Genomic DNA, 13,341 nt, shown 5'->3' with positions numbered 1-13,341 from the left:
GCCAAGAGTGGTCAGTTAATAAAAAGCAACATCATCTAGCTGCAGTGACTTCTCAGACAGTGGATCTCATTGTCTCAGACACAGCATTGTCATTAAATATTATACGCATCTACATTAGATAGATTTTAAAAAGAAACTGTAAAATTAGAGTCTAGAATCTCTGCTTTTTCTTTCTTTTTTAATTTGAAATCATTGTTAGGGGGGGAAATGGTTCAAGATCCACACCTGTCCCAAGGTGTACCAGTAAGTCATTCCTTTATCACAGAGACAGAGCAAGGGGAAACTGCGCCTGGGGCAGTGCTGCCCACTCCGGAAACTTCACCCCTGCTGCAATGCCACCCACCCCGGAACGCCCCCACCATGCCCCCTCCACAGCCTGGTCACACCTCCACTGCGGCTTCACCCAGGGTGTCACGCCCCAGCCCCATGGGTCCTACACCACTGCTTTATCATATCACACTCTGGTGCCTATAAACTTGGTTTTACCTAAATTTAATTCTCACGCTCTGCCCTCCCCCTTCCAAACACTTCTGGGAATTGTACTGTTCTAAAGTACCCAAGAACGTCCATTATCCCTAGTTGTCCTTGTATGGTTACAGTGCATAGAGTTCTATGGGGCGAAGGAATATCTATTAAAGCTATTTAAACTCTCAGAGAGTTATTATTGCTTGATGGATAATTGCTGGTAAGTACTTGCAAAGGGATGGAAAATACTTAATGTGATAAATGTAAAATCAGAAGGGAATTAAATGTTGAGCAAGTTTATGTGCCTGGGGCAGCACAAATACTCAGGTGGCAGGGAGAGATGGTATATCTTTGACTGCTCCAGCCCATACAGTTAGGTTGTCATTTTTTCAATATTTTATACTGAAGACATCTATGCCTATCTAATTAGTATGCATGTATGTCTGTGAAAAACTGAAAGAGCAAAAGATAATAATACCTTTCTCTGTTAAAGTACATTTTAATCTGCAAAGCTCACTTTGACTTGGGCACATGTGTAGCAATGAATTAATCAATACATTATGTTTGAATTCTTAATCTGTATATCATTTTTTCACACTTGACCAAGAGCAGAGCCTCCTTTCCTGTGTTTCATTTTGCAGTGAACTCAGTTATACTGCCACAGTTCTTTCTTTGCCTTGCAACTTACTGTGCTATCATCACACAAATTTATTTGACTCTGCAGGGTGGTGCATCAGAATAATGGCATTCTTTAGCTGCCGTTCCCCCGAGCAGTGGGACATTTAAAGCAATATTGTCAGGGTTGGTTTCATTTGGATCAGAGTGTCAGAAATACATATTGGCTTCGCACAGATATTTTTGTTGTTGCAAATCTGAACTTGAGAAGGGAATAGCAGGCATCGCAGCAAGTTCCATTCCTACAAGCTCAGTGCACTCCAGGCTCCTTCTGTGACCCTCTTTTTGCAGCAGCCAGTGAATGAAATTTGGGAGGAACTGAGTTGTCCTCCAGACCTGCATCACTGCTTATCTACTCTCACAACTGCAGTTTGCATGATCAAAGCAGGGTTGCCAATTCCTGAAATGAAAATGATTTACTTTGATTTTTATACTTAATTTTTCTCCCCATTGGGGACCCAAAGCAACTCACAAAAAAGTTCTTTCCTCCTCCATTTTGTCCTCACAGTGACATCCAGTGGTGGGATTCAAATAATTTAACAACCAGTTCTGGTGGTGGGAATCCAAATAATTTAACAACTGTATTGTCAAAGGCTTTCACAGCCGGAATCACTGGGGTGCTATGTGGTTTCCGGGCTGTATGGCCATGTTCTAGCAGCATTCTCTCCTGACGTTTCACCTGCATCTGTGGCTGGCATCTGCAGAAGATCCTCTGAAGATGCCAGTCACAGATGCAGGCGAAATATCAGGAGAGAATGCTGCTAGGACATGGCCATACAGCCCGGAAACCACACAGAACCCCAATTTAACAACTGATTGTTTACAAGCACCATTTTAACAACCAGTTCTGCCAAAGTGCTGCAACCTGCTAAATCCCACCACTGGTGACAACCCCGTAAAGTAGACTGAGAGTGTGTCTGATCCAAGGTCACCCAGTAAGCTTCCATGGCAGAATGGTGATTCAGACCCTCTTGCCCTTGAATTTCTGCCAGTGAGCTCAATAGTTCCCCTTCTTGTATCCACTCATATTCATTCGGGACTATATTCTAATGCAGAACCTTACAATTTTCTCAACTACTTCACCTTGACTGACTGAACTGTCATTATTCTGTGGAACAGAGTATAATTGATTTCTAAACGGAAATCTGCCAACTCTGTATGGTGGCCACGCATGTAGATTTGGCCCCTTAGGGCCAATACAAGCAACCCCCATGGCTGACAAGTTGCTTTAAATTTGCTCACCCATTGTCTTCCTTTTTATGATAATTGACTCTTCTAAAACAACTTCAATGTACAGTACTGGACTGCTTGCATGCCAACACAGACCAAGCTAAATTCAGATCTGTGGTGAATGAAAACACAAGTATAACCTCGTAGGATAAGTTTAAGAGCTGAGCATAATGCAGCATTGTCTAGTGGTTGGAGCATTGAACTAGGATCCTGGGAACCCAGATTCAAATCCCCACCCTTCCATAAAAACTTGCTGAATGACCTTAGGCAAGTTACTCTAACTCAGCTTAACCCACTTCCCAAGGTTGTTGTGAGGATAACATGGACAAGGGGAGAACAATGCTGTAAGCTGCTTTGGAGAGAAAAGCAGGATACAAATATGCAAGCAGAAAATTAAAATGAACTGTAAAGCAGCGATCAGGTGCCCTGGACCTTGTTCAGCTTGTATTGTTTCCATTAATTAGTATGTCCCGGTCTGGATAGCAAGAACATCTGGTGTCTCTTTAAATGGCAGGTATGCCTGTATTTTCCATGATCAGTATCTTTGATGGAAGGGAGTTGTAAAGCTGAATTATTCTTGTAAGATAAACTTATGTCATTCTGACACTGGGAATGCCAAAAATAGCGGTAAATCTTTCACAAATCAGAACGTTTTTTTGTTCACTAAAATGCTTGCATCAACACCTGACCAACCGGATGCTTTCACTGTCTCCTCTGGGTAACAGGAAGGAATGCAAATGTGCTGTTTGATCCATTAGATGTTGTCATGCTTTTTGTAGTTATGAATTTGCCAGTGGCTTAAGATTCCTCTGTAAATCTTTAATACAATTGTGCCATTTAGTTACAGTGGAGTTACATCATGCAGCAGTTTTACTGGAAGGAGAGGAAAAAGGAGCTTGAGTAGCACTGGCTTTCTAAGGCACAATAGAAATATGGTGGGGGTGTCTTTCTCAGACAAACATATTTCATTGACCTATGTAACTGCCCCAAACCATTTACAGGTAGGTTGGAGTTTAGTTCTGGGTCTCATGGTACCCACTGGGCTGTACAAAACCCACAAGGTAGAAAAGAAGCAAAATCTGCAATTACAGAGCTTTTTGTGTGAGCCATAAGTACCCCATGATTTGGTGTGTTAGGCTGGAGACTAAAGGCTTCACTACCCCCCAAAGATACTGCAAAAGTTAGGTTCTCTAGCTCTTTTGTGTCACCTAACATTTGGAGGTGATGTGAACAGCAGTTTACGTAGATCCACCACTTCTTTCCCTGTCTTCATGCAGTTTTGTGGATTGCAAATTCATAAAATCTGGCACTTCACAGCATGAATACCATGCTCTGAATGTTTCCTTTCCAAAGCTTTTGGCAGAGGAGGCAGATTTCGTGGTTTAGAATTAGGAGTACCCTCCAGGTAGTTCACAGAGTTGATAAGCTCTGGCATTGTGGAGAGGCAGAAGCCCACCAACCACCAGAGAACTTTCCATTGGGCTCAATGGACTTATGTCACCCAAAAGGGTGGTGTAAGCCCAGGAGCTGGGGCCGTGGCATAACTACCACTAACATGATGTGGAAGTTAACTCCACCTCCCGGACCACCATGCTCCTGCTGCCCCAGCTCAGCTAGCAGTGGCATAGGAACCTTGATGCAGTCCTGGGAGCTGGCATTTCTGCCCCTCCAACCAGGGTAAGCTTCCATGGTGCAATTTGGCCCCCCACCTTTGTACAGGGATGTAAGTTAGGCTCCTTCAAAACCTAATTATAGCCTAGTTTAAGCATGGACCCACACATTGAATGCCAGAGCTCAGCCTTAGGAGATGATTTGAATGTGCAAAGCTACAATTAAAGTACCACTTTATTCTGTGAGAACCTACGACCCCTTCCCCCCTCTGTCTTATTTATAAAAATATGAGCAGTACAATTTGGTCCTGTTAATGTTTTAGCAATCATCTTTTGCTAGTCTCAGCGATGTGCTGGAACTGTTTGAGCAAGGCCTCCATGGTACCAGATGAGCTACTCTGATTATGTCAAAAGACTTATCTATTATTGGCTTTGATGAGTAAATGAGGCAGAATCCTCCAGAAGAAAATAATCTAATATTCTGGGCCTGCTTTGTAATAGGCTTTCACAAGCAATCATCCAAGATATCCAGTCCATGGCAATATTCCTCGCTGTGTGCCATTCTTACCAGCTTATTTTTGGTTCACCTAGCAAGGCAGGCATTCTGTGTACTTCCATTCCTCAGAACAAGGCAGGCATTCTGTGTACTTCCATTCCTCAGAACATTCCTCAGAACACTGTCATTACAGATTATTCCACTTTTCTTGTTACCCCAGAAGAAAATTTGGTTCTTGTTTGTGATTCCTTTCTAGAATCAGGAATGCCCATGCTGATTTTAAGAAGGAAAGTAATTGGCCATAGGAAAAGATTGGCCTTCTTAGACATATTCTTGTCCAGGATGAGTTTCGTTCTGATGAGCATATGGCTCCCTCTCCTTCCGATAAGCAAAGAGGGAAATGGTATATGCCAGTGTGATGTATGTAGTGGTTAAGAGCAGTAAGCTCTAATCTGGAGAACCGGGTTTGATTTCTTACTCCTCCACAGGAAGTCTCCTGGGTGACCTTGGGCTAGTGACAGCTCTTCAGAGCTCTCTCAGCCCCACCTACCTCACAATGTATCTGTTGTGGGAAGAGGAAGAGAGTTTATAAGCCACTTTGAGACTCCTTACTTTTGAAAAAAGTGGGGTATAAATCCAAAGTCTTCTCCTCCTTCATGTCATCTGTCTGACCATTTGTTCCCATACCAGTGTTATTCCTCAGGACAGATCAGGCAGACAGGTGCTGCATTAAATAACTATTTAATTTGTACCATGTGGGTACAATCCAGTGATTTCTTTGCTTCTTCCCCATGAGGAGGAAGAAGGGAATACCTGACCATAAGGTCACACCAGGTGAGAGTGAAAAATGAACAATGGCTATAGAGAAAAATTGGGTAGTCATAGGAAGTTGTCCGTTGCAGTCTCCAAGGTACGGGACCTTTCTTTCAATGGCTATTCCCAGAACACCAATTAAACAATATAGTGCCAGCAGGGAAGCAGAACTGGGATATTGTTGGAGTATTAAGGGCATGCATGTTACATACCTTTGTGGATTTGCTGATCATGAAGCTGTGTTTTGCAAACTTCATGAATAACCTTGAGAAGTCAGACTTCTTTGTGAACACAAAATTTCCTGGATTTCACTAGGGGAAGTGATGCAGATACAGATAAGTTGTTGTTTGAGTTATCCATTAACCTTCCTTCTGCTGGTTATATTTGGATAGTAGATTGGTTTACAGTCTAGAAAACTGTTCCTCAGGAACTCCCAGGGGTTCCTCTGCAAAAAGACCTGCCTGCCTACTGATCTTTCTTGGCAGTTCATATCTACCAGGGAGACTTGCAAGTGCTCTATAGCAGAAGTGATACTCCACATGTCTTGCCAGCATGCCATGCATGGTGCAGTGCTCAGTATCTCCACCTAGGAGCTTAGTAGCCTCGATTCAGATCTCTATTCAGATGTAAAATTCATTGAGTAATCTTGGACCACTTACGTGTATAATTTAATATTGGTGATGAGAGACAAATATCCTCCTTTGAAGTTGGTTGAGCTAAAAATGTATTGCAATGTGTGAACTGACTATTTCTTTAAAACGTAGACAGCTTAAGACACCGCTGTACAGAAAGTAGATTGGATCATAGACATTTATCCTGAAAAATATCCTCTTTTAACACTGAAACTCTATTCTGCCCCAAAAGATGTCCTTAAAACCAGCTTGGTTAGCTGTAAGGGTCTTGTACCCCAGTCAGTAATAAGACTCAAGGTAGATTCAAGAGCTTTATTCAGAACCGTGTCAGCCCAACGGCCAGACAGCTGAAACTGGGGTTTGGCTTTCTGGCCCCAGTATATACCTGTAAGTTACAGTTTGACTCATTCCAGACTCCCCCCTCCCTCACATTCCCACAATATCAGCATGAGAAAGGACAGCGAGAAAGAGACATTGTTTTTTGGGACAGGCGGGATACTCGTTCAGGAATGCAGATAAGAGTAGACATTAATTGCTAGTTTCATTGCAAGCGAATGAAAGAGGCCCCATGGCCTTGGGCAGTGATAACAGTTGGGCCATCTGCACCCAGGCTGTGTACGTGCGAGCTGCCAGGCCAGCACAGGCCTGACATTAGCAGGACCATTTTTGTACAGTTGTTTATCTAATTATTTCTATCTTCCACTGATTTTTTGTTCTGTAGAAAGTAGTGGCTGGTTCTTTACACCATTCCTTTTCCCACAATATTTTGTAAGCATCCGAACATACCAGAAACTGCCTTCTAGTGAGTCAAGCTACTTATCCATCAGGGTCAGTATCGTCTATGCAGGCTGGTAGTAGCTACCCAGAATCTCAGGTAGAGATCTTTAGCATCACCTGCAACCTGATCCTTGTAATTGTAATTGATGATCCGGGTACCTTCTGCATCCCAAGCAAATATTCTTCCATTGAAGTATAGTCCTCTTTAGTTGCAGATTAAGGATTATGTTTGTTGGTCTTTAATTAAATATGCAAGAGACCTTTTCTTTAAAATATGCATTTATTTTGCAGTTCATTCAAACATTTGATCGGGGGCTTGGATGATGTTTCCAATAAAGCATATGAGGATGCTGAAGCAAAAGCAAAGTAAGTCCTTTCATCTTTCTTCTATCCTTGCCAGCAGTCTACATTTCAATGAAACTATATGTTGTTAGCATTCTTGCCTTGGTGACATGAAAAGAAACACATTAAAAGGGTGAAATAGAAGAATCATCCTTCTGCTATTGATTTTTTTAAAAATCCTACATCCTCCCAAAAGCACAGAGCAGATTAGATGGTATTTCTTCTGACAATATAAATAAAAACAAATAAATAACCTTGTGGACCACCATCAGTAGTGATGGCCTGCATTTGTCTTGGTGGGCCAGACATTGTACATGCTAGGGTTGGTTTTTAATGAGTACAGAGTTCCCATTGCTTGCCATGAGCAAGGAGAGAAAGATTTGATGAACAAAAGGAACTAGCATGGAGTGGGGAGGAGCAGGGGCCCTGGCTTGCCTAAGGCATCAGCAAAGTTCAACTCCACAAAGCAGGAGAGTAGGAGGACTCATTTTTGCTATATCCCAAGTTTCATAATTGTTATACAGTAACATCAGCAGATGGATCTTCTGTCCATAGGTTCACTGCACATGACAAAGAGGAGAGGGCAATGGGTGTTCATCTCCATCCACTGTCGTTTCATATGTATTTTAGATTTTCTTTACACGGTTTAGTGTGCAAACCACAATTCTAACATATAAAAGAAAGCATAGAACAGGAATGATATTTTTAAAGTGCTGGCTAGTGTTTTAGTAAACACACACAGAACACATGCAGAAGTCCTACAAGTATGTTGACTGGATGTACCAATTCTGTCACTTGGGAATATGTTCTTGCCTCTCAAAAAACCATGTAAAATAACCCACATTTTTGAAAATCAGTGATAAGGACGGCTGTAATTGCCACTTAGACATTCTTCTGCCTGAATGATCTTAATAGAAAGTTTTACAACTATGCATTATAGTTTAATCTTCTGTATGAAACCAGAAATGACTTCTATAATTTTTGTAATAAGTGGACAGAATCAGAGATCCTGATTGTGAAAGTATCTAAATAGTTAAAATTTGGCATGGTAACTCTTTGTTGTATTCATAGCTTTTCTGGGGTATTGTTGATAACACTGTAGCATTTCTTGGTATTAGGAGAGTCATGCATGTTCTACCAAGTTAAACCATAATGACTGTCAAGCAGATACAAAATCCAAGCTGGATGGGGAATTGCACATATAAGTGAGAGCTGTGTATTTGATTCCACTTTTTGATCCAACAGCCATTGCTAGTTCATTTAGCCCTTTAAAAATAGTTACAATCCTGTTGGATTGGTTGTTTGGACATGGAAGACGGAACTGGATTCAGTACCCAATCATTGCTTAATATCTTGTTTTTATATTTGCTTAGTGTGGGAATTTTAGCTTTTTTCCTGTGGTTTTATATTGATCAATGTTTATTGTAATTTTTCCCCCATGCGCAAACCACCAGATGGCTATGACAAGAGCAAAACAAAATCTTGAGCCCCTGCAGTAAGGGAGTGGTGGGAGGGACGATTTCAGCAGCGAGGCAAAAGAGCATCTGCACGAGCCCCAGCCTCGCCTGATATAGCCAGGGGGCAGCCCGGGCAACTGACCCCAAGGCGATGCGTCCTCACACCAGTCAGCAGGCTCGCCTTTGCTGACCTCATCCCAAGGGGACTGGCCTGCCTCCCAGACGAGCTGGAAGGGAAGAAGGAGCACGCTGCCCTTCCCCTGGCAGCAAATGGCAGCCGCGGTGAATCCCTGCTGCCCCCTTGTTGTTATTAGTCACTAGAAGAATGTGTTCTGCTGGTTGATGGGTAGGTTGCAAATCAAATGATCAGTGTGATTTCATCTTTTGCATTCAGCCCTATTAGTTTGGGGAATTTTTGTTCAAGCTGCACTTTAATTCCTTAAGGCTTGACATATATATCCCTCTTCTGGGCAAGTCTGTAACGTCTGTACATTGCTGAAACATATCTACAGCAAAACCGGGGTCATCTGGAAAATCCCATGCATTCATTGCTTACTGAGACCATCCACTTACCTGAAACTGACCTATCCATGGATTTATAGCGTTCATCCCCTTTGGGGGTTTATTGCGTTTTCGCTGGCTGGCTTCTTGTTGCCTTCTTGTCTTCTTGTTGCATTTGTATACTTGTTATATGGCTGCACTGTGGCACATATTAGTCACATTAAATTGAACACTTGACACTGTATTCTTGGTTGGCGTTTTTACAGCCAGCAGCCTGGGTATAGTCGGTCTTTCTTTTTCTGTATTTTTGGCACCCTTTGCTCCATAAACATACGGTCCTTTGAGAAGGCATTCAGTTTTATTTGAAGATTGACTATTACAAAATCAGCCAGTAGATAACTAGCAGGTACTTTGGTGCATTACCAGCCTTATCTAATATAAAGCTATGTCCATGTAATTTAATGAAATCTTTATCACTAAAAAGGACTTTCATTAGAAGAATCTTGAGTGATTAAAGATATTTGTTTTAATTTTCATAATTTTAAGATAGTTTGCTTTTATGTTGCGCTGTCAGATCTAATCGAAAGGTAATTTACAGTATAATCCTAAGCGGAATTATATTTTTTGAAGTCCATTAAAACCAGTGCGCTTAAAAGGGTATAGTTCTATTTAGGACACACTGTTACGTAGCAAAATTATTGACTCTCAACCTTCAGACTGTGTAAAGCTTGAAAGCATCAATGCTTTGACGGTTCAATTGTAAACAGAGTTATGCTGTTTTAAGCCTGTTGATTTGAACAGGCATAGGATGTTATAACTGCCTGGAATCTCACTGTAAAAGTTCCACACTAAAATGCTTTTACAGGGAAAAGAATGAGTTATGCTAGTGAAGCAGTACCCCTTGATAGATTTCTGTTGACTTTCTGAAAGCAACCACATGAGAAGAGGCAAAGATGGTACACAATAAAATGAACTGGAAAAGCTGCCAGTAAGCTGTATTGAAACCTGCTTCACAAAGGTGTAACACTCAGCAGTTTGTTCTTCCCTACCACACGCAGCTCAGCTCCTCTGCGGTGATTTCTTGTGTTGCTCTAATTGACTTCCACTAATTGCCCTTCAAGGGAATATCTTTTCACGGTATCAGACTGTGAAGTGACAGCAGGAAGCACAGTTTTGCCTGTGCGAGGTGCTCGTTTGCTAATAAGCTAAGTGGCATAATATTATTCTTCTCTGTTTGTCACCTGGCTCTGGCAGGCATGTTACAGAGCAGAAAGTACTGGAGATTCAAGAAGGGGTTCAGATGAATGGGGTTCTTATCATAACCTACCAGAAGCTCTCTCCATGAACAGTCCTTTCCCATTTTCTTCCATGAGGTGAAAAATTACCCATGGACATAGGAAGTTCTGCTTGGACTTTTTCTTTTTTTTTCTTTTAAAATTTTTATTACATAAATATAACTGAACATACAGTAAATCATAATAGAAAATTATACACTTATCTTATTACAATATTTGATAGCTCAGAAAATACAGAGATTAATGCCAAAAAACATTCTTTTTTTATAAATAACCTTCTATAACGCTATCATTATTTCTTTATATAATCCATTATTGTCTTTAAACAAGAGAGAAAAAATGAACGAAACAATTATGCTTAATAATGCTTGGACTTTGTCATCCTGTTTGCAGAAGAGAAAGAGAGAAAATAATTATCAGCTGGAGCTACTGGTTCACACAGAAATGGCTTTTGTTTCACCACCTTTCACTGTTTCTTCTGTTCCCATCCCTATTGGCTGCCGTCTCCTTTTCCTGGCGTAATCTTGGTGGCAGCAGTGCAGAAATGGATTTTATTCTGTTCTCCTTCTGAATTGCTGTGTTGATATCAAGGAGACAAAAGTACATGATTTTTGTCTTGCCAAAGCTGCTAGTGGCTTTGAACATGAAGATGGAGAGGAATAGGATTCAGAACCCTTGCAATTTCAAGAGAGGATGGCAAACTGGGGGATGAAATCCTGATAGAAATTGGCAAAACCCAAAAAGGATTGGAGTTCCTTGCGGGTGGTGGAGACAGGCCAATTTACAACCGCTGCTACTTTGGCAGGATCCATTTCCAGGCCCTCTGGGGAGATCCGATAGCCCAGGTAGTCTAGAGAGGTCTGGTGGAAGGCACATTTGTACAGTTTTGGAATTGGCGAGCCTACCCTGACCAGACGTTCATGCTCTTCCACTGTTTGGGAATAAATGAGAACGTCGTCCAAATACACCACCACCCCTTTGAACAGAAAATCCTGTAAGACATCATTGATAAGCGACATGAAAGCCCCTGGGGCTCCGGATAACCCGAAGGGCATTACACAGTATTCATATTGACCAAATTTCATATTAAACGCTGTTAAGTGTTCAAATCCTTCAGCGATTCGAGTACTTTCGGTAATATCTGCTTCTCTCAGATCCAGCTTGGTGAGAGATCGCCCCTTCCCCAATGCATCCGAGTAAGTCCTTGATCAGGGCAAGGGTATTTATTGAGACAGCGTTTAAACCACAATAATCAGTACAAAGTCGCAGGGTCCCATCCTTCTTTTTCACAAACAGAACAGGGGCTGTGTGGGTGCTCTTGGTGGCCTGTCGAATAAACCCGCGAGCCAGGTTCTTATCGAGAAAGGCACGAAGCTCCTTCTCCTCGGTGGGGCTCATCCAGTATATTCTACCCTTCGGAAGTTGTGCCCCTGGGACCAAGAGGATTTTACAGTCTGTGTCCCGATGGGGGGGGGAGTTGATCGCACTCTTGTTCTTCAAAGACTTTGGCGAAATCCCAGTATTGTTTGGGAACTGCGGTCAACTCCGGGCAAGGGGCAATGTCGAGGGCCATTGGCTGGGGTTCATCGGGTTTTTCTTTGGCCTCCGCCGGTGGCTCTCCCTCGTGCATGTGATCCCCACAAGGAGGATCGGTGAACCGGACTATACGTTGCCCCCAGAAGATGGTGGGTTCATGGGAGAGAAGCCAGGGCATTCCCAACACTATGGGATGTTTGAGCTGATGAAGCTACACCTTTCCCAGTGTTCAGCGCATTGTAGGAGCACTGGTTGGGTTTTGAAACGGGTCGGGCCGTCGGTGCCTAATGGGCTGCCATCCATTTGGGTGAAGGGGATGGGTTTGGCCAATGCTATATGTTCAAGCCCTAATTGCTCCGCCACCTGAGGGCTCAAAAGGCAGTGGGAGCAACCTGAATCCACGAGGGCTCGTGCTAAAATATGAGTGTGCTTGGACGTATTGGTTAGAGTGGTCATAATAGTAATGGGAGCTCCCCCTTCACTCACCACATCTGGCGCTGGAATCTCCTCTGCGGGGCCAGAGGAAAGGCTCACTCCTTCAGGTTCGGTGTCCTCGACATCTCCGGATTCGTCCTCACAGGTGGTTTCGCCCAGCTCCCTGGGATCCCGAGGTCCCGGTTTACGTGGGGTTCGTGCCGTCGACTTGCGAGCGAGGCGAGCTGTTTCTTTGGGCAGTTGGCTGCCATGTGGCTGAGTCCCCGCAATATAAGCATAATCCGTGACAGGCGACGCTCAGAGGTGGACTCAGTTGCAGGAGGTCCTGCACCTGCCTTCTTCGGCGGGGCGGCGGCAACCGCTGCAGGCTTGGGAGGAGGCTTGCTGGTGGCAGTTTTCCCCGTCTTGGATCGGGTAAGTCGGGCCGCAATAAGGTTGCCAGTTGTAATCCACTCGGCAATGGTTTGTGGTTCACGCACCATATCTGCCCAGGTGCAGATTTCCAGGTCGATAGCATCGTGGAAGTACTCGCACTTCATGCATTCGGGCCAGTCTGGGAGTTTGCTCGCTGCTAAATGGAATTCTCGAGCAAATTCTGCGAAGGTTTTGTTACCCAGTCTTAATGGCCTTGTTCACCTCCTCCGGGTCCTGAAAGCGTAATCGGAGGCCTTGTAGTAAGGCCGCCACATTTTGAAGTTCAGGGGCCCCTCCCAGTTCATGTAATTCCACAAATCATTCCTCGGCATCCCCATCCAACACGGATCCGATGTCTTGCACTTTCTTGGCTTCGGATCGATAGAGATCATCAAATTCGAGCATGTGTGCGTCCAGTTGTAGGATAAAATAAGGCAATCTGGAAGCGGTTCCATTGAACAGCGCGGGGATGTGCGGACGATTATAGCCCCTACCGGCTATTGGCGCCACTCGCGGAGCCGGGGCAGGAACCTGTCCCGGTGGTGGTTGTGCCATAGGTGGCGGAGGTTGCACCGGTGGGAGAGGAGGTGGTTGCACCGGGAGTAGGACTCTACGTTGCTGCAAGGGGGCCTCCATTCGCGGAGCGGTGCGAATAGGGGGGGC

The 13,341-nt window shown here is 43.5% G+C and overlaps 1 protein-coding gene across 4 annotated transcripts in view; it reads left to right on the top strand.

Annotated features, from left to right (window-relative positions):
* Positions 1 to 13,341, top strand: part of PRKG1 (protein kinase cGMP-dependent 1) — a 916,981-nt gene that overhangs the window by 776,948 nt on the left and 126,692 nt on the right. For all 4 annotated transcript variants that reach the window (XM_048505459.1, XM_048505458.1, XM_048505460.1 and 1 more), the window contains one exon: positions 6,990 to 7,064. In XM_048505459.1, coding sequence (XP_048361416.1) covers positions 6,990 to 7,064 — 75 coding nt within the window. The remainder of the gene's footprint in view (positions 1 to 6,989; positions 7,065 to 13,341) is intronic.

The sequence above is a fragment of the Sphaerodactylus townsendi genome, linkage group LG08 (assembly GCF_021028975.2).
Source record: "Sphaerodactylus townsendi isolate TG3544 linkage group LG08, MPM_Stown_v2.3, whole genome shotgun sequence".
NCBI classification, from domain to species: Eukaryota; Metazoa; Chordata; class Lepidosauria; order Squamata; family Sphaerodactylidae; genus Sphaerodactylus; species Sphaerodactylus townsendi.
This window is presented reverse-complemented; position numbering and strand designations above follow the sequence as displayed.